Source organism: Gekko japonicus, unplaced genomic scaffold (assembly GCF_001447785.1).
Source record: "Gekko japonicus isolate JY-2015 unplaced genomic scaffold, Gekko_japonicus_V1.1 scaffold4231, whole genome shotgun sequence".
Classification (NCBI taxonomy): domain Eukaryota; kingdom Metazoa; phylum Chordata; class Lepidosauria; order Squamata; family Gekkonidae; genus Gekko; species Gekko japonicus.
Genome location: NW_015175499.1, coordinates 58,213 through 77,371, shown reverse-complemented (window position 1 = coordinate 77,371; position 19,159 = coordinate 58,213). Strand labels below are relative to the sequence as shown.

General features: G+C 43.1%; 1 protein-coding gene across 1 annotated transcript in view; it reads left to right on the top strand.

Annotated features, from left to right (window-relative positions):
* TMEM164 (transmembrane protein 164) overlaps positions 1-19,159 on the top strand; it is a 48,292-nt gene that overhangs the window by 5,076 nt on the left and 24,057 nt on the right. Inside the window, exons 2-3 of the mRNA XM_015426005.1 lie at positions 7,034-7,083; positions 14,187-14,226. Of these exons, the coding sequence (XP_015281491.1) occupies positions 7,034-7,083; positions 14,187-14,226 (90 nt within the window). The remainder of the gene's footprint in view (positions 1-7,033; positions 7,084-14,186; positions 14,227-19,159) is intronic.

The following is a 19,159-nucleotide window of genomic DNA, read 5'->3' as shown; positions in this document are numbered from 1 at the left end:
CCCCCCCCCCCGGATTCACCCGTGGTTGCATCTGATCACGCAGTGGCGGGCTGCCCCCGCAGCTCCCATGGACTGTGTGATCGCACAAATGCAGGTTAAATTCCTACAGAGCAAATAGCCTCGCTTCCCCCGCCTCATCTCTCGCGTGTGACCGCAGCCTAATTTATGCAATAGCCAAATTGCTCACTCACCACTTTAATACTAGTAGCTCACAAAGTAGAATTTTTGCTCACAAGACTCAACAGCTTAGAAGGGAACATTGGTCAGGAGAATTAAGATGTTCGCAGAAGGGGGACTTCATACTTCTGCTTCCTCCAACTTAAGTGGCTCTATTTTTAGAGGAAGAGCCACTTAAATGGCAGGAAGTCCCTTTAGACTGGAGAAAGGCATCACATTTTGTTTGGTGGAGTGGTATCATATAGGCCCCTATGTTTGTTTCCGTTTTTAAGTTGGTGATAGGAGAACTGGCTGGGTTAGAACTGTGCCAGACCCAACAGTTTCAAGTTACAAGTGTGTGCTGGGATCAGGAAGCAAATGTCAAAATGTAAGATACCATTGGAAATACAAAACGCAGCAGTTTGCGCTCTGTAAGCAATGAGATGTGTTGTGCTGTGACTGGGACTTTGGGCAGGTTATGTTGGTGACTTCTGCACATTTCAGCTAGGGTTGGAAATATTTCCATTTATTTATTACCTCTTTATCCTGACCTTCCACAGAGCTCAGGATGATGTAACTGGTTCGCTTCTTTTCCATTTTATCCCCACATTGCTCTGTGAGGTGGATTAGGCTGAGAGAGAGAAAGCAACTAGCTCAAGAGATCATCCAGTGAGTTTTGTGATTTAGGGAAGAGTCAGACTGAATTCTCTTCATTATAATCCAACTCTAAACGGGCTCTTTAGATATGTACTTAACTGTCCAAATATTTACTTGTCTTCAGGCAACAAGGCAGGTGAAATTCTGTGAATCATTTGCATACGGCAAATGATTAATGTTGCTATGTCTGTAAAGATATGAAGCCCCAGGGTAAAAAAAAAGAAAAGAAAGAGAAATATGGGTGTTTTTTGTTTTCCGCCCAAGAGGTATGTGTTTTACTGTGCAATGGTAAGAATGTCTTCCTGAGTGTGAGTCCCACTGAATAGACCTGAGCAGGATTCCGAGTAGTCCTATTTAAGACAGCTCTGAGTATCTTTGAGGACCTGTTTTAAGGTTGATAGAAATTTTCAGTAAGCCTTTAAAATATCAAATAAAGCAAAAAATCTGTCTGTTCCTGTCACCACGATGGATAGACATAGTCTTTAGTTTCTGTGGCTTTTTGCATGAGGCATGTCTAATCATATACTGGTTTTATTGTTCAGTCGCACAGTCGAGTCCGACTCTTTGTGACCCCATAGACCACATCATGCCAGGCCTTCCTGTTCGTTGCATCTATGACACTGTCTAACCATCTCATCCTTTGCCATCCCTGTCTTCTTTGACCTTCAATCTTTCAGTCTGCCTAGTTGATTATGTTGAATGGCTTGACAGTAATGTGAACTAAAAATGGATTTGGTGTGTGGGGTTCCCCCAGGAGCGATCCTCTCCCCTATGCTGTTTAACATCTATATGCGCCCCCTTACTCAGCTGGTGTGGAGTTTTGGCTGGGTTGTCACTGGTATGCTGATGACACCCAGCTATATCTGTTGATGGGCGGGCGGCTGGATACTGTCCCGTTAAATCTGGCCGATGGGCTGGATACCATGATTGGATGGTTGGAGCAGAGTCATCTGAGGCTGAATCCTTCAAAGACGGAGGTCCTGTGGCTGGGGGTTGTGATTGTCCAAGGTCAGGGTACTAGTTCCCAGCTCTTGACAGCATGCCTTTAACACGAGCACCAACTGTCAAGAGTCTGGGTGTGATTCCGGATGCCTCTCTGTGGAGGCCCAGATCACAAAGGTTGCCAGATTGGTGTTTTTACAAGTGCGCCAAGTCAGGAAACTGGCCCCCTACCTCTCCTGTCCTGACCTAGCCACAGTAATCCATGCAACAGTCACCTGTAGGCTGGATTACTGCAACTCGCTCTACGTGGGGTTACCCTTGAAGCTGACCCGGATATTACAGCTTGTCGAAAATGCAGCAGCACGGGTGCTTACAGGTCTTATTCAGGGTTACAGTAGCCTTTCAGACATGCCTATGAAGGTTACCCGCCTGCCCACATGTGTATACTAAATATTGTGATATGTTCAGTGCCTGAAATAGGTATTAAAGAAACATCTTCCAGTTTACAAAAATTTACACGCTGGCTTATTGGAGGTGCTTTTACTAGCTATGGGATCAAATGGCTATTTGTAAGCTGTTTCTCATCTATTCATTTCACACAGTCATTGTGAAGTGATGTTAAGGTTTGGAATGAATTTCCCTACCACTTGTGGGGAAATGGTTATATATTTGTGCAAGGCAAATGTAGCTTGCTATTAAATGAGCCACATTTATTTATTTTATTTATTTAAAACATTTTTATGCCACCTTTCCACTGGCATAGAATCCCTTTAGACTTTAAAACATTTAAACATTACAATAATGTTTAAAATGTATATATAAATATTTAACAATATAATAAAAACATATAAATATACAGATACACACACGCAACCAGGAAGTTTTCACCCACTGTTAGAAGACAATGATTGAGGGAGACAGATGAATCTTTGTGAGGAGGGTGTTCCAGAGTTTACTGTTACCACATCAGTGCTCAGGTGACATTCAGTAGCTTTTTTAAGGGGGTGGGGGTGATTGGTGCTGGTGGTGAAGTATTCTCACAATTGTTTCATTGTAAACAGAGCTCTGCCAACAGTTTTGCTACTTGAAATGATTGTGTATGCCAACCCTGAACCTTTGAAAACATTATTTTTTATGGTAAATATTTTTATTTTATAACAAAAAGACAGTCAAACAAAAACAAAACAATAACACATACAAACATTCAATGGGAGAATCTACAACTCTTTGATTAACTGTTAAGTTAACCATACATCTCTCAATAAAAGTATGTTTCTACATCTTATAATGTTAAATATACCTTTTGCACATTTTATTATAGATACTCTCATTGTCCCCTGTTTCGGTTGTGTTCACTTTTAATTTAATGTATTCTTCACTCCAACTGTAAAGTCTTGACCATGTATTTTCAAAGTTTTCCTCTTTATGTCCTTTCAAAATTAAAGTTAATTTATCCATTTCAGCAGTTGCGAGTACTTTGGTTAAACATTCTTGACACTTATGCTCTCACACACAGACAACTTCCTCCTGAGACCTTGAAGTCAGTACCATTAGTTGTATCTTAGGCCCAAACAGTACAGGGGAAATATGAAAAAATAGACTCCTTGCCAAGAGCTGAGCATAGAAATTGCACCGGAATCCAAAGCATCCTTGTTGATACCTACCAGTCCTGAAGCAGGATGCCAATGATGCACCTGTGACAGGCAGAGATGGAAGCTGCCAAGCTGTGGATGATGACAGAAAAATAAACTCTCTGAGGAAATTTGTGGAATATATAAATATAAGTGAAGCCATGTTGGATCAGGCCAGTGGCCTATCCAGTCCAACGCTCTGTGTCACACAGTAGCCAAACCCCAGGTGCCATTAGGTGGTCCACCAGCGGGGCCAGAACTCCAGAAGCCCTTCCCCAAGCACCAAGAATAGAGAGCTTCACTGTTCTGGACAGAGTGTTCCATCTATACCTTGTGGCTAACAGCCAATGACAGATCTCTGCTCCATATTTTTATTCAATTCCCTCTTGAAGCTGTCTATGCTTGTAGCTGCCACCACTTCCTGTGGCAGTGAATTCCACGTGGTAATTACTCTGGATGAAGAAGTACTTCCATTGATCGGTTCTAAGCCTACTGCTCATTAATTTCATTGAGTGCCCATGAGTTCTTGTATTGTGAGAAAAAAGAAGAGGAAGAGGAGGAGATTGGGATTTATACCCCGCCCTTCACTTGGAGTCTCAGAGCAGCTTACTTAAGATAGGGTCTTTGAGGGAACTGGCAGGAGGAGGAATGTATAATTAGGAATAAGGGCTCGGGGGTTCAGTGCTCTGACTCTTAAAAGTGTATGCTGGAATTAATTTTGTTAGCCTTTTGGGTGCCACTGTTTTATTGTCCTAGTCGCTTAGTACAGATCTTCTGCAGCATACCATTATAATATAATATAATTGCCCTATAGTGCTGAGAGTGAGGTTTGGAGGTACATAAAAAGGAAGCTACTCAGTTGGTACAGTGCGGTGCAAGATAAGAATATTTTTTAACCTGCCCCAACCTAGTGCTGTTGGAAGAGCTGTGGGCAGGGAGGGGGTTGCTGAGTAATCAAATGTACTGGATACTCAAGCTTATTGCTCTGCTCTGCTCCCTACCAAGAGGAATCTGGAGCGAACAAACTTGACCCTGCTGGGAACTCTGTGGCAACAGCCCCCTTGCCTGGCAGCACCCTTCCCTTTCCCAATTGGGCCAGGTGCCCAGGAGCCCTTCAGCAGAGCTGGGTCTCAAAAACTCAAGGCAGGAGAAGGGGGAAGGAGGCACGTGAGGATGACCTCCGCAGACAGCACTGGCTGATCTGTCAGAAGCTCAGTAATGGCTGGAAACAACAAGCTGGCCAGCTGCAGAGGTGGCAGTGGGGCGGGAGGCGTGCACTTGAAAATGCAGGGGTATGGTGGCAGGAGAAAGGGCTTGTACTCTGGCCTATGTGATTAACTGAGCATTCTGGATAAAGAAGTGCCAGATAGCAAACCATTTACTGTTTACACTCCTATTAAGCAGCCTCTCTTTGACAGTAGCCTTAAAAAATCCCTAAGGGCTGAAGCAGTCCCATCGTCCTTGCTGTGAACCACAGCAGAAGCTCTATCCTCCACCTGATTGGGGAGGGTTTTCTCAAGGGGAAGATGGGAAGCCCTTGCATCGAGACCTAAATGTGCATGCTTTTATCAAACACTGTTATCAAAATCTGTTCTACTTTGCCTTTCATGTTTAACACAAGTAAACTGCATATCTGTTTTTTACTGGAAGAGCTTTCCAGCTGCATAACTAAGAAGCAGAACAAATAAGATATATTTGATGTGCCGTTTCAGTTCATACCTTGTGACAATTAGTCTGTCCAGTCCAATAGAAGTTTAAGCTTGATTTCCTCAGACTCATTAGATGATGAATGTTTTGCTTTAGAGCCTTGAAAAATCTTGCACAAAAATCTCATGTCTGTTGGCCATGTTGTTGTTTCTCAATTTGAGATATCTGTTTTTGGTTATTCTTTCATGACTTCGCAAGCCAGCCCTTAGAATTCAACCTCAAATCTAAGAATAAATGCTTAACTCCAACTCGAAAGCATCTTGGAGTTGTGTCTGTCACATGTGCTCTCTTGCACACATGACAGGAGTAGTGTTTCATGTTGGGACGAAAGTATACACAAATGTGCCACAGCCCCATTTTGCAGTGTGAATGCCGTTTCTTGCAGAGTATGAACATTGCGGCTTTTTCAATACCCAGTATTGTTTATGGTTACCACTGATAATTTCCTTCCCCTGAATTTTCTTACACATCATTTCCAAACTTGTAGGTCATGACCCAAAAGTGGATCACAAAGCCTTTTGGAAGTGGGTCCCAGATTTCTGCAGTCTTAATGATTTGTGACTACTCTGTTTTTTCAAGTAGGTCTCCATAACAAGTAAATTTGTAAATATCACCATGCCTCCAAGAGTTCATTTGGTTCTTCCACATTTTTTCTTCATAACAACCCCATGAGGTTGGTTAGGTGGAGAGTACGTGACTACCCCAAGGTCACCCAGTGAGCTACATGGCAGTATTTGAACCCAGATCTCTCAGGTCATAGCTCTAATCACTACACTGCCTTTCACTGAATCTGTATGCTTCTGGAAGAAGAGAAGGGGCCTAGTGCTTGCATTTCCCCCCCTCCCTCACAGAGCCCTGTTTGAACATGGGCAGGTAAAATTTGGGGTGGGAGAAGTTTGACTCTTATTGTTTGTGGGCTGCACAATATTTCAAGCTCTTCTGTGTTTTTCTAACAAGTTACTTGCTCCACATATTGAGCTTTATCACAGTATGTCGAAAGTAGCTGTCACTCAGCATGACAGGTGGCAGTTGGCTGGACAACAGTTTCCCAGTGTGGGGAGATAGGTTTATTTATTTATTTTGTCCCATGCCATGACTAGAAGTGAGAAAATATTTAATTGGGACAAAACTGCTTTATCTGTCCAAACTCATCCACATAAGGAAGCTTTGCCTCTAAACTTAATAAAACAGAAGTCCAGTGAAACCATAAAGAGTAACAGCATGTATTCTGGCATATGCTTTTGTGAATCAGACCTCACTTCCTCAGATGCACAGACTGCATCTTCATTTTGCAGGCAACTGTATAACTGGAGTTACAAAGGGGTTGGCGAAAGAGGTGTGTTGTAGAAGAGAGAGACCTGTTGTTTTTGTACAGGGTTCAGTTCTCAGTCCCTGTGAAAGGATGCTAGAGTTCATTTTGGGACTGCACCTGGGTGTTTGAAAGGATAAGGGACCTCTAACTGCACAGGTGTTTACACTTGCATGATGTACTGGATGTTCTCCTCGGTATACTGCCCCCCTCTGTGCCTCAATCAATAAACATGGGGAGAAAGGAATATCTGAACAAGCCCCAGGTGAATTGCATATTTCATAGTTTCCAGATTTTCCTCGTGGGGAAATAGCCCCAGGTGAATTGCATATTTCATAGTTTCCAGATTTTCCTCGTGGGGTGACTATAGCAAAATTATACGGCATATTCTGGTTCCGTTAGTAAACTTCGCCAAATCTAAATGCAGTGCAAATACTGTATCACATTTAACTTGAAAGTTGTCAGATGTTTTGAATAACCAAGGACTGCAAGTTACAAATATCGAATATTGAGGGAATTCTAACTTTTGCTCTGGAAGATCTATTGAAAGCTATTTTTAAGAAGTTTAGCTACTTGCCTGAGGCTCTGTGCAAAAACATCATCGTGACTAAATCTGTTTTTCGTATTCCAGATTTTCCTGCTTGCGTGTCCTCCCTGCCACCTTGCAATGGTTGTCTTCAGGTAATGCTTATAATGAATTCTCTATGTAACTTAAATAAATAGGGCTGTCAGGTTCTTCGTGACAACCAGTTGTGGGCAGGGGGGCTTACTGGCGGGGGGGGGCTAGGCTGATGTCATGATGTAACTTCTAGTGCACACCTGAAGTGACATCGCTGGCGACACTGGTGTAATGCCAGCCTAGTCTTCACCAAGCTGCCCGTGATCTCCCCCCCCCCGTCCAGCTGATCAGTGACTGGGGGTGGGAATTCACTGCCACAGGAGGTGGTGGCGGCGGCTACAAGCATGGACGGCTTCAAGAGGGAATTAGATAAGCATATGGAGCAGAGGTCCATCAGTGGCTATTAGCCACAAGGTATTAGCCAGTGTGTCCGGCAAGGCGGGATACAAATAGAAACAATAAATAAAATAAGTAGGGACTCTGGGGCAGGTGATGCTTTGTATTCTTGGTGCTTGGGGGGGCAACAGTGGGAGGGCTTCTAGTGTCCTGGCCCCACTGGTGGACCTCCTGATGGCATCTGGTATTTTTGGCCACTGTGTGACACAGAGTGTTGGACTGAATGGGCCATTGGCCTGATCCGACATTGGCTTCTCTTATGAGAACCACCCACCCCCAGCCAGGGCCTGGCAGCCTTGTAAATAAATGAATGTGTTCTGGTTGTTCCACCTGGTGAGCTATTTATATGCCTAACATTTATTTTTATTTACAAAACGTATATCTCACCTTTCTGCCCTCACAAGAACCACCAAGGTGGCTGACAATTTAAAACATACATGATAAAATCACATTTTAAGACCGTTAAGATCATCCCTCCCCAAATATACATTGTTAAAACAAATTAAAAACAGAGTTAAAACATGCACAAAGAAATAAAAACAGCAATTAAAACATTGGTCAGGAAGGAGGGATCACTGAGAAAATGTTAAACAAAGCAAAAAAAAGTCATCACCCACTGGTAGAAGATGGCAACTGAAAGGGACAAATTAATGTCCCTGGGGAAGAGGGTTCCAGTGCTAATACTTTCTAATGTGTACAAGCCATTGATTAGAGCAAAGAATGAAACATTTAATTGAGTTCTCCTGAGATGATTGCTATCCTGTATTGTTGCTAATACTCGCTGAATGACTCTTACAGTAAATCATTTTCATGACAATAAAATTCATACTGAGATAATATGGGCTAAAGGTTGCTAGGTGTTGTGGGAAAATAATCTGTACATTAGAACAGAACATTGCATTTTAAAATTGCTGTAAACTTCAGTGTGAACTTTTTTGGTCTGTTGAAAGTGCATAAGTATTGTAAATAATGTTTTTAAAGAGATTAAAAGAAACAGCGTTAAGTGTGGTGATGAGGCCAGCCCAAAACTTATTTTCCCCGTCAGAAAGTGTTCTTATCAAGAGTGCTGGAAGAGAAATCTGAGTAGTTGCAGCATTATGCCAAATCCCTTTCAGGCTTGTAAAATGCAATAATGAAAAAGGAATCCTAGTATCAAAGAAGAAGAGAGACTAGTTCCCCATAAATAGAGAGCCTCTAGTGTTAGGTGTGTTTGTAGGTCTTTTCCACATGGGGAGAGGTTTGTCTGGTTTTGCTGTAGCTGCTGTGGCTGATGATAAAGCAAGCAGCACTGGGGCTTCCCTGTGGCAGGCTTCCCTGTAGTTTCCCTGCCCTCTTCCTCCAGCCGTGCCCCTTCCCTATACACCACCAGAGCTTTTCCTGTTTTTTTAAATCAGCAACATTATAATGTCAAGCTACCTGAATTCCCAGATTTCTTTAGCCCCTTTCATTGTGCAGTTATGTGGTCCCCATTATACCTCCACAACAGAAGGGTATAGAAGAAGAAGAAGAGATTGGATTTATACCCCACCCTTCACTACCCAAGGGAGTCTCAGAGCAGCTTACAAACCCCTTTCCCTTCCCCTCCCCACAACAGACACCCTGTGAGGTAGGTGGGGCTGAGAGAACTCTGACACAAACTGCCCTTTTTCAAGAACAGCTGTGCCAGAACTATGGCTTGTCCAAGGTCATCCAGCAGGTGCAAGTGGAGGAGTGGGGAATCAAACCCGGTTCTCTCAGATTAGAGTCCGCACACTTAACCACTATCAATCAATTGACCTTTATTGGCATAACCTCTCAACCACTACACCAAACTTCCTTTTAAAAAAAATTAATTCAGAGAACTTAATAGACGTATTGTTATATCATTATAGTGGTACTAGAAATGAGACCCGTTGTGGAAATAAATACATCTTCACTACCCAAGGGAGTCTCAGAGTGGCTTACAAACCCCTTCCCCTTCCCCTCCCCACAACAGACACCCTGTGTTGTAGGTGGGGCTGAGAGAACTCTGACAGAAACTGCCCTTTTTCAAGAACAGCTGTGCCAGAACTATGGCTTGTCCAAGGTCATCCAGCAGGTGCAAGTGGAGGAGTGGGGAATCAAACCCGGTTGTCTCAGATTAGAGTCTGCGCACTTAACCACTATCAATCAATTGACCTTTATTGGCATAACCTCTCAACTTAACCACTACACCAAACTTCCTTTTTAAAAAAATTAATTCAGAGAACTTGATAGACGTATTGTTATATTATTATAGTGATATAACAATATTCAGCTGCCAATTAAAAAAGCAAACAAGCAAAAACTACTCTGGTGGCTGCGGGAGGGAATAGCTGCTGCAGTGAAAGGGGCAGGAAAAATGGCTACCATGTGGGCAGGACCAGGAAAATCCAAACTTTTCCACCCATGTGGCAGCTATCAAAGGTTTACTGCAATCTTTCCCAAAATTTCATGGCAAAGCAGGTTTGGAAAAGATAGCAGTAAAGTGAGGGAAACTCAGGAAGTGCACAGATGGACCACAGTGGGGTTGGAAAGCAAGGGGAAAAAGCCACTTCCCAGCAAGATCGACCCCAGGGCAAATAACCCATGTGGAAACAGCCACAGAATGAATGGGAAAAGATAGTTTCCTCCAGTAACTCCAGTAAGTGACATAAATCCTGCTGGTGCTTTACTGCTAGCTGGGTTTGAGCAATCTAATCTGATAGTTGAGATGTACCTAGGATATAGCATCCTTGTTAACCTTAAGAAGACATCTGGATCTTCTTAGAAGGTAATTAGGAAGAATCTACTTCATTAATGGAAGCAAATACTTTGCTTGGATCAGCAGCCATCACTGAGGCAGAAAGAAAAATTTGGTTGATTCTTTATTTTGATGAACACTTGGGCATGTGCAGGTTTCTGCTCAGTATCTGGTGTATAGAGAGTGTAACTTGGACACTGGCTTTTAGGTTGTGCTGAAGACAGTGTGCTCTTTCATATACACATGGACATATCAAGGGAACTACCTGGTAGGGGATGGAGATTTAGAAGAGTATTTCCTAACAATTATTGTAACAGTCTTCCAGAATCAAGGAGACTTCCTTGGTTTATTCAAAAACAGGGGTCTCCAACCTTTTTGAGCCTGTGGACACCTTTGGAATTCTGACACAAGATGATGGGCACAACTACAAAATGGCTTCCATAGGAGGTGGAGCCAAGTGCAAAACTGCTACCACAGGAAGCTGAGCCACACACACAAAGGAAGCCCAAGTGGTGGGGAGAAGAGTGGTAATATATATATAAAGAGAAGTGAGAGAATAAAACCAACACTGCGGTGGCAGCAGCCACTGAAATAACATTATTTTAATCTGCTGATCTAATCAGATCTCCAATGGCCAATTAGAAGCCCTGCTGGCAAAGTGACCTATGGGCGCCACGGAGCCCACGGGCACTCTGTTGGGTATCCCCTGTTCTAAAAGCAAATCATGTCCTTTGGGATTTCAGATGTGAACGTGATCTGGTAATGACAGAGTTGAAGAAATATTTTTTTTCCTTTTTTATTTCTTTAAATAAGAACAGAGCCCCCAAGATGTTGAACATTTAAAATATTAAATCATCATTTTAAATAAGGTGTATTTTAAACAATATTTTACATAGTAAGGTACATTTAAACAATTCAGTAGAAACATATAGGCATAAAACACAACCAGGGAGTAGGGCCAATAAGAGTTTTTTCTTCATGTTGAACTATATTCGGTATTTTATTTATTTAGATTTATATCCCGCCCTTCCTGCGAGAGGGCTCAGGGTGGGTTACAACAATAAATTACAATCAATAAGTGATAAAAAGTAGATTTTGAGCAATAAAAAAGTTAAAACAGTTAAAAAATGGGCATAGCAGCAATTGCATATTCAGCAAACCTAAGCTAGGAACAGTTGGGCTCCAGCCGAGCTATAAAGATCTTATCAGTAGCAGTCTCTCACTTGCAGAAACTGCAGCAACTGCGGGCGGGGAGGCCAATAAATGGACGCCCACCACCTTACCCGGAGGCCTGGTGGAACAGCCCCATTTTGCAGGCCCTACGAAATAGGCCTCTCAGGGCCCTGATCTCAATCGGGAGCATGTTCCACCAGGCTGGGGCCAGGGCAGAAAAAACCCTGGCCCGGGCTGAGGCTATGTGAATGTCCCTTGGGTCAGGGATAGCCATTAGATTCATTACACGCACACATGGGGTTCCCTTTGTTAGAATTCCAAGGAGATTTCTCAGATTTCTTTTCTTTTCTTATGGAATAGTTTTTCTGCTATGCATGTTCAAAGACTGTCTAGTAACTAGTAACTAGACTGCTTAAAATGCCTTGGAGCAGATTGCGAAACCAAGTGGAGTCAGATAAGTGAGTGGATGTGGAATTTACCCTGCTAAGTAGGGATGGACAGGAACTGGCTCATGAACTAAAGTTCATGATGAATTTTGACTGGTTCATGGTTTGCAAAGTCAAGTTCGACCGGCAGGTCAACTGGCATGAATTTTCCATGAACTTTCAAGCCGTTCGGAGGTTTGTGCTGGCTGGTGAGCAGAAACATTTCCAGGCAGACTGTCTTCACTCAATCAAAATGTTTACATAACTTTGATGCAACAGCTTGGTGGTCATGTAGAGAAGTATTTGGGCAAGGTCCCCTGCGACTATGGTGTGTCTACCTTGCGCAGGATCTGTTCTATACACTCTATGCCAACTAGAGACACCAAACTCACAGCAGACCTCCCCTGGATGCTCCTCTACATGTCCTTCAAGTTTGATTACTCTAGCTTCCACAGGATCCATTCTGTACACTCCCAAACCTGCGCCTGTCAAAATGACAGCTGAGAGGCAGTCATTTTGACAGGTGCAGGTTCAGGGGTGTATAGAACAGTTCCTGTGCAAGCTAGACACACTAAACCTGCAGGGGAGCTCTGGATGACTGTCCTCTACCTGTCCTCCAAGTTTGGTGAGGCTTGCATTTATGGAGTCTGAATTATGCCCCCCCCCCGAAGGTGCCCCCAGGAAAGAGCCTGTAATTTCTTCCTGTGGACACCTTATTTGGGGAGCCATAACGTGGACTCTGTAAACCCAATTCTCTCCAAACTTGGAGGGCAGGTAGAGGGGAGTCAGCTGGCGATCCTCTGTGAGTTTGGTGTCTCTAGCATGCCGGGTGGCTGTTATTCCGCCTCACAGACTGAACTGGTTTATGACGGTCTGTGGTTCACAAATGGGGCATGCCACAAATCACGAACTAAAGCACATTTTTCTGGTTCGTGCCCATCTCTACTGCTAAATATTAATCAGATTCTGTTCTAGTGAGTAAAGTCACACCACATTCTCTTTCCCCCTCTTTCTCACATGTGTTTAAGCAAATACCTTTTTGTTTCTAGGATGTTTGTAGCTGAACACCAAGACTGACTGACTTGGTTGTTTTTTGATAATTTTATTCGTAATCATAATTTTGCCTTTATTTGGAATAGTGCTTTTCTTGCTGGTATGACTTAAAAATCTGTATGAAAGGCTATATTTCCTGTGCAAGCAAAAACCAGAAACCTCTGTGTAAGGAGGTAGCCCAGTATACACCCCTTAAGTGCTGATACTCTTGGAAACACTATAGCAGACAGATTTACTGGTTAGAAGCTGTTACTTGCAATCAGAATAATAAGAATTCAAAACAAGAAAACCTATGGCTCTTGGCCCTGACTAGACATTAGAGATATGCATAATTACCAGGAGGATCCATAGTCAAGAATGTCCAAGTATACAGTCCAACAAGATCCCACGGGATCTTCAGCAGAAATCCCATCTTTGTGCAAGTATGCAGCCATGTGCTCAGCTGCACCAAAGAATCCTTTGTTCTGCCTGGGACAGCCTTTCCCAGGTACAATTCAACATGAAGGAGAGAGCAAGAGAAGAAACTGAGCTCTCTTCCAAGGGATCAGACAATTAAACCCCAATCTCATTATGATCAGCCATGGCCATTAGCCAATCGCAAGGAGACAGGGCGTTTCCACTTTTTGGGTTGTCATGGTAATGGGTGGGGATAGGCTAGGTCTGGGGACCACCCTCTGCAGCAAATGACCCCAGAGCCCAACCCACCTTAGGCCTACTACGTGCCTGTTTGCATGTCAGCTAGGCATCTGCTCTTCCAGCGTGTGAAGGAATGTTTTATGGCAGGCTATTGAGCCCATTTGGCTTCTAGAGGAAATGCACACAACAGGGGTTCAGCAAGATACATTCCAAGGGGGAAACATGAAGCTCGATCCAGTTAATATTTCTATACACCCTCCAAAGCCTTTGCCTTGCTGACCAGCATTGCCACTGTCTCATCTGTATTCAACTGTGGCCTGTTATCTCTCAGGTACTTGACCTCAGCGTCCAGCCACTGGCCCTGAACAGAGACTGCCAGTTAACCTGGCTTGGTGAAATAAATATATTTTAAATGTAAAGAGTTATAACTTGGTTGGAGGATCTGTGGTAGGAAAAATGCCCTTCTTCCTGATTTCCACCACTTGAATATTCAGTTGTTAACATTCTTGAATGGCATCTATGCATACATTTATGCACATTTACTCTTTCGTCGTAATCATTAAAACGACGTATATCCCACAATGAAAGTGAAGCCCAAAACAATGTATATCCTTGTTTTAAAAAATCTCATTTTGCGGGATTCTGATATTTCAACAGTTTTTCCTCATCAGTTTACAACCACCAGAAATCTTAATGAGATATTCTCTTCTCATAAATCAACAGCTGGGTAGCATAAGCCCAGATTAATGATGATCTTCATTAATAAGATTGTTATGGCTTTAGCTGAGTGGAGGCGAAGCGAGACTTATGATTGCAGAAATAGTTACTGATTGCTCTCTCCGTGTAGTTAGGAGCTTAGTTGCTCGTGATCTTCATAAAGGGTAAGCAATCCAAATAGGACTTGTCGGTCTTCCATGACTGCCCTGTGACTGCCCCGTGACTGCCACCGTAAAAGAAATAAGAGTCTTTACGACACTCTGTAGAAGTCAGCATATGTCTTCTAACTGATAGATCATTAGATAGATTCAGGTGGTCAGCCGTATTGGTCTGAAGCAGCAGAGCAAAGTTTGAGTCCAGTGGCACCCTTAAGACCAATGAAGTTTTATTCTGGGTTTAAGCTTTTGTGTGCGTGCACACTTCTTCAGAAACATTGAAGCAGAGGTTACCAACCATTATGTATAGGCAGCAGGTGAGGAGGATGTTGCCAGGAGGGGACAGTTAGAGCTAAAATTAGATTAAGGCAGTCTTAGCTCTAACTGGCCCTTCCTGTCAACATCCTCCTCACCCACTACCTATATGAAATGGCTGGTGACTTCTGTTTCAGTGTCTCTGAAGAAGCTTACACCCAGGATAAAACTTTGTTCATCTCAAAGGTGCCGCTGGACTCAAACTTTGTTCATACAGGTCACCAGATTAGTGAACAAAAGAAACAGTTAAAATTGTGAGTATCTTGTAAGACGAAAGACCAAGTCTTAGTTCAGACATCACAGACAAAGTGCAGTTCATTCGTGACAGGTGCAAATCTGATTAATTGGCAGGGTCACACACTTCTCCCAGAACGAAGAAAGAATTTCCAACTTAGTTGTCTGAATCCTCATTATATTTGTTTTTGTCGCTTGCATACTTTTGAACGGTGAGCTATCAGTAAAGCATGTGTTCTGAATTAGCGTACAGAAATACACTTGTTTTATTTGTAGTCTACTTGAAACAGTGTTTAAATGTTACTATCATACAAATGTGGACAAAAGTAAGCCAGCACAAGATGTTTGTACAGTTTCCTCCTAGAATAGGTTTGTATTTATTTATTATTTATTTATTATTTGTATTTATAGACCGCCCATCCCGTGAGCAGGCTCAGGGTGGGTAACATCATAAGATGATACAATGAATACTATTAAAAATTTGAACAATTTAAAACAATAGTGAAGATTAACACACAGTCACAATTCAGACACGTCATCTGGTTGTGGGAGTTTCCCTGGCATATTATTTGGGTTGGTAGGTAGGTGAAAACAACCTCAGGGAGGCCATTTAGGGATAGCCTGGCGGAACAGCTCTGTCTTGCAGGCCCTGCGGAATCGAAGAAGATCCTGTGGGGCCCTAATCTTGACTGGGAAAACATGTTCCACCAGGCAGGGGCCAGGACAGAGAAAGCCCTGGCCCTGGTCGAGGAAAAATGGACGTCCTTTGGGCCATGGACAACCAGGAGACATTGGTCCATAGAGCGTAACATTCTTCGGGGCATATATGAGAAGAGACGGTCCGTCAGATATGTGGGTCCTAGGCCATGTAAGGCTTTAAAGGTTATTACCAACACCTTGAAATGAATCTGGAAGTCAACTGGCAACCAATGCAGTTGGCGGGACACCTGCCAAATGTGCGGCGGCCGCACAGGCGTCGATGTCAGTAGGCGCGCTGCCACATTTTATACCAGCTGTAATTTCTGGGTCAGCCTCAAGGGTAAGTACACATAGAGCAAGTTGCAGTAATCAAGCCTGGAAATGACGATTGCATGGATAACTGTAGCTAAGTCCAGGGGGGAGAGTTATGGTCTTCATTTCAGTGGGCTTAGACTGGAGTAACTCTCTTTAGGATTGCACTGTTAAATGCTTAATCTTCAGAAAGCTGATCAAATAGAACACAGGCTTGACCTATTCAGTGACTTCCTCATTAATCCCTCTTTTCCTGTTGAATCATTTTAATTCTGGCAGAGGGAAAACGATTACGTTTCATGGAATCGACTGTACTAAATACCATCTATCTTAATTACAAAGACCAAGTCAAAAACTTCCAGTACACACAAAGCATTGTCTTTCTTCCTAAGCAGCAGGACTTGTCTCTCTGTTTCAACCAAAAGGCTTGGAAGCTACTGAGCAGACTGGCATAAACAAGGTGTTGTATGAAACTCAAGATGTATACACAAAATACTTGCAGTGTTCAGCTTCACAATCCGCTTATTGACCTTTATAGATCTGAGAAATCTGCCAAGTTTCCTTTGCATCCAAGAGCTGGATCTCACTGGTCACACACAGCTGCTAAGCTAATGGTAGCAACATGGCCCATGGTCCTCCTTGACGGACCTGAGGGAGACATAATCACGGTTAAGAGAACCGTGGTAAGAGACTGGGAGGTGCTTCCTTCTCTCTCCTGACAAATTCCCCTTTTCCTTTCAGTTTTAACAGACAAGAGGAGAGGGAAGAAGTGTGTGACATTGTAGGCTTGGAGCTGAGGCTGGGGAGGGGCTTGATGCTAGTGAGACGAGTTGGCTGATGGCTAGAGTGGTCTTGTTTTCAAGCCCACTCCATAGGTGGGGCAGGTATGGAATGACAGCAGGAAAACAAACCAGGATTAAACACAGTGATGTTTATAGGTCTTGTGAAACCACAATAAAAACTAGCTGTGGTGATTAATAACCCACCAGATTCCCGTTTAAGGAACCTGAACTAGGTAACTATCATTAGTTTTTTACAAATACAAATACAATACTTTTATTGGCATAAGTTATCATTAGTTTAATTAAACAGTTAAGCAGCAGTAGGACCTCAAGCATGGGGGTGGCATGACCCACTTCCCAGTCTTGCTCTGCTGCATCTTTCCTTTAGGTGATGAAAGAAGTAAAGCTTTGACGTGCAGCATATAAAGAAGAAGCACGGCAGCATTCCTCTGCACCTGTAAGAAGACCAATAGGGCAGGGAGCACTGCTTGCTGGAAGCACTAGAAGCAAGAACTGATTGGATTTTCAGCCTTTCTTGCCAAGCGTCTCTGTAGCTGGGGCTGGCCTGGAGCCTCCAAGAGAGAAAAGACAGGTCTGAGTGAGAATATCCTCTGCACAAAAGTATTATTAAGAGAAACTGATCAATAAACCAAGTTCAGAACATGATTTTGTGTACCTCGACTAACCACCGTTCAGGTAAATGACCGACATTTAGAAGACAGATATACTATGGTTGGTTTAATTAAACCACGATATCATATTATGTTTGAATTGGGCCAATCTCTGCTTTGGATTTGGTAGAGGGCTTTGAACAAGCTACGTATTCTCAGCGTCAGTTTTTTACGCCAAGCGTCTCTGTAGCTGGGGCTGGCCTGGAGCCTCCAAGAGAGAAAAGACAGGTCTGAGTGAGAATTTCCTCTGCACAAAAGTATTATTAAGAGACACTGATCAATAAACCAAGTTCAGAACATGATTTTGTGCACCTCGACTAACCACCGTTGAGGTAAATGACCAGCATTTAGAAGCCAGATTTACTATGGTTGGTTTAATTAAACCATAATATCATATTATGTTTGAATTGGGCCAATCTCTGCTTTGGATTTGGTAGAGGGCTTTGAACAAGCTACGTATGCTCAGCGTCAGTTTTTTACTTGTAAACTGAAAACGATTGTCCTAGCTCTTAGAGGAGCAGTGAAGATGATTTCCATGAAGTCTTGATTTAATAAAGGGTTGCCTTTTATATTTCTACAATCCTCATGGAAGTAAATAAAGTGAAAGATGCAATGGTGAAAAAAGAACTTCTGGTTCCAAAAGACCTGGGTCTTCTTAGAGGAGCAGTGAAGATGATTTCCATGAAGTCTTGATTTAATAAAGGGTTGCCTTTTATATTTCTACAATCCTCATGGAAGTAAATAAAGTGAAAGATGCAATGGTGAAAAAAGAACTTCTGGTTCCAAAAGACCTGGGCATGCAGAGTCCTGGTGAAACTAAGGCCCAGGTCATACGAGCAAGATAATCTGGGGGGGGAAGCGAGACTTTCTGCTCCGGAGCACAATGAAGCACGGTATCACGATCAGACGCTCCCCCGAGACTCCATGCTCAGGCGTCAGCCGCGGATCACACGTTGATGGTGAAGTGTGGCAAAGAAGAGCGAGTAACGCATTTGTGCACATGTGCAGTTCCGCGTTTGCGCGCATACCACGGAGGCATAAAAAAAATCCGGTGGGACGCAGATGGGTGCCGGATGCGATGGGATACCAGCGCTTCCGCAATCAGACGCCTGCCTGCGCTGCACGTTTTCCGGAAAGTAGTGCACTTTCCCCGGTATCTTTTTACTCCGCATCTTCGGCGGGGCAATATGGGTTGCCGACAGGTGCGGGACACTTGCCAGATGTTTTTGTGTGATCGCACCCTCAAAATCCGCCTGGGATTCATCCCTATCGCTCGGCTAATTCTGCATGTGACCGGGACCTAATTTAGCCTCCTTGTTGAAGAGATTCTTTTTGTGCCTCACTTTGCTGGGTAAGGGCAGTGTCAACAGTGTGCCAGTGTAGCTGTCACATAGAATGAAGTTTTTGGACAGGAATAGCATTCATGTGATCCTGTGCATTAAACTGAGCAATTCTGAGCTTAAAAGGGTCTGGATTTAAGGAGCGTTCTCTCATGCGCGCTCTTTTTTTCATTTTGCAAACTAGGATTTTTAACAATATTGCCGTAAATAAAAGTAAAACATGGGCTTGCAGCATCTGCCAGTTTTCTTAGCTATGGTACTGCTAGAAGCTACTGTTCAACCGGAGTCTAAAAATATCTTAATTGGCAGCAAGAACTCTTTCGGATTATTATTGCCACTTCTTAGGTGGTTTGATAATTGAAACCATATTAGGATCATTGATTTTTGTCTGTTTCCAGAGAAGTTTGAGACTACTGGATGAATTAGCAGTGGCAGAATTTAGTAAAATATGGGCTTCAATTCACTCATTTAATTTGAAAGCAGCCCCGTA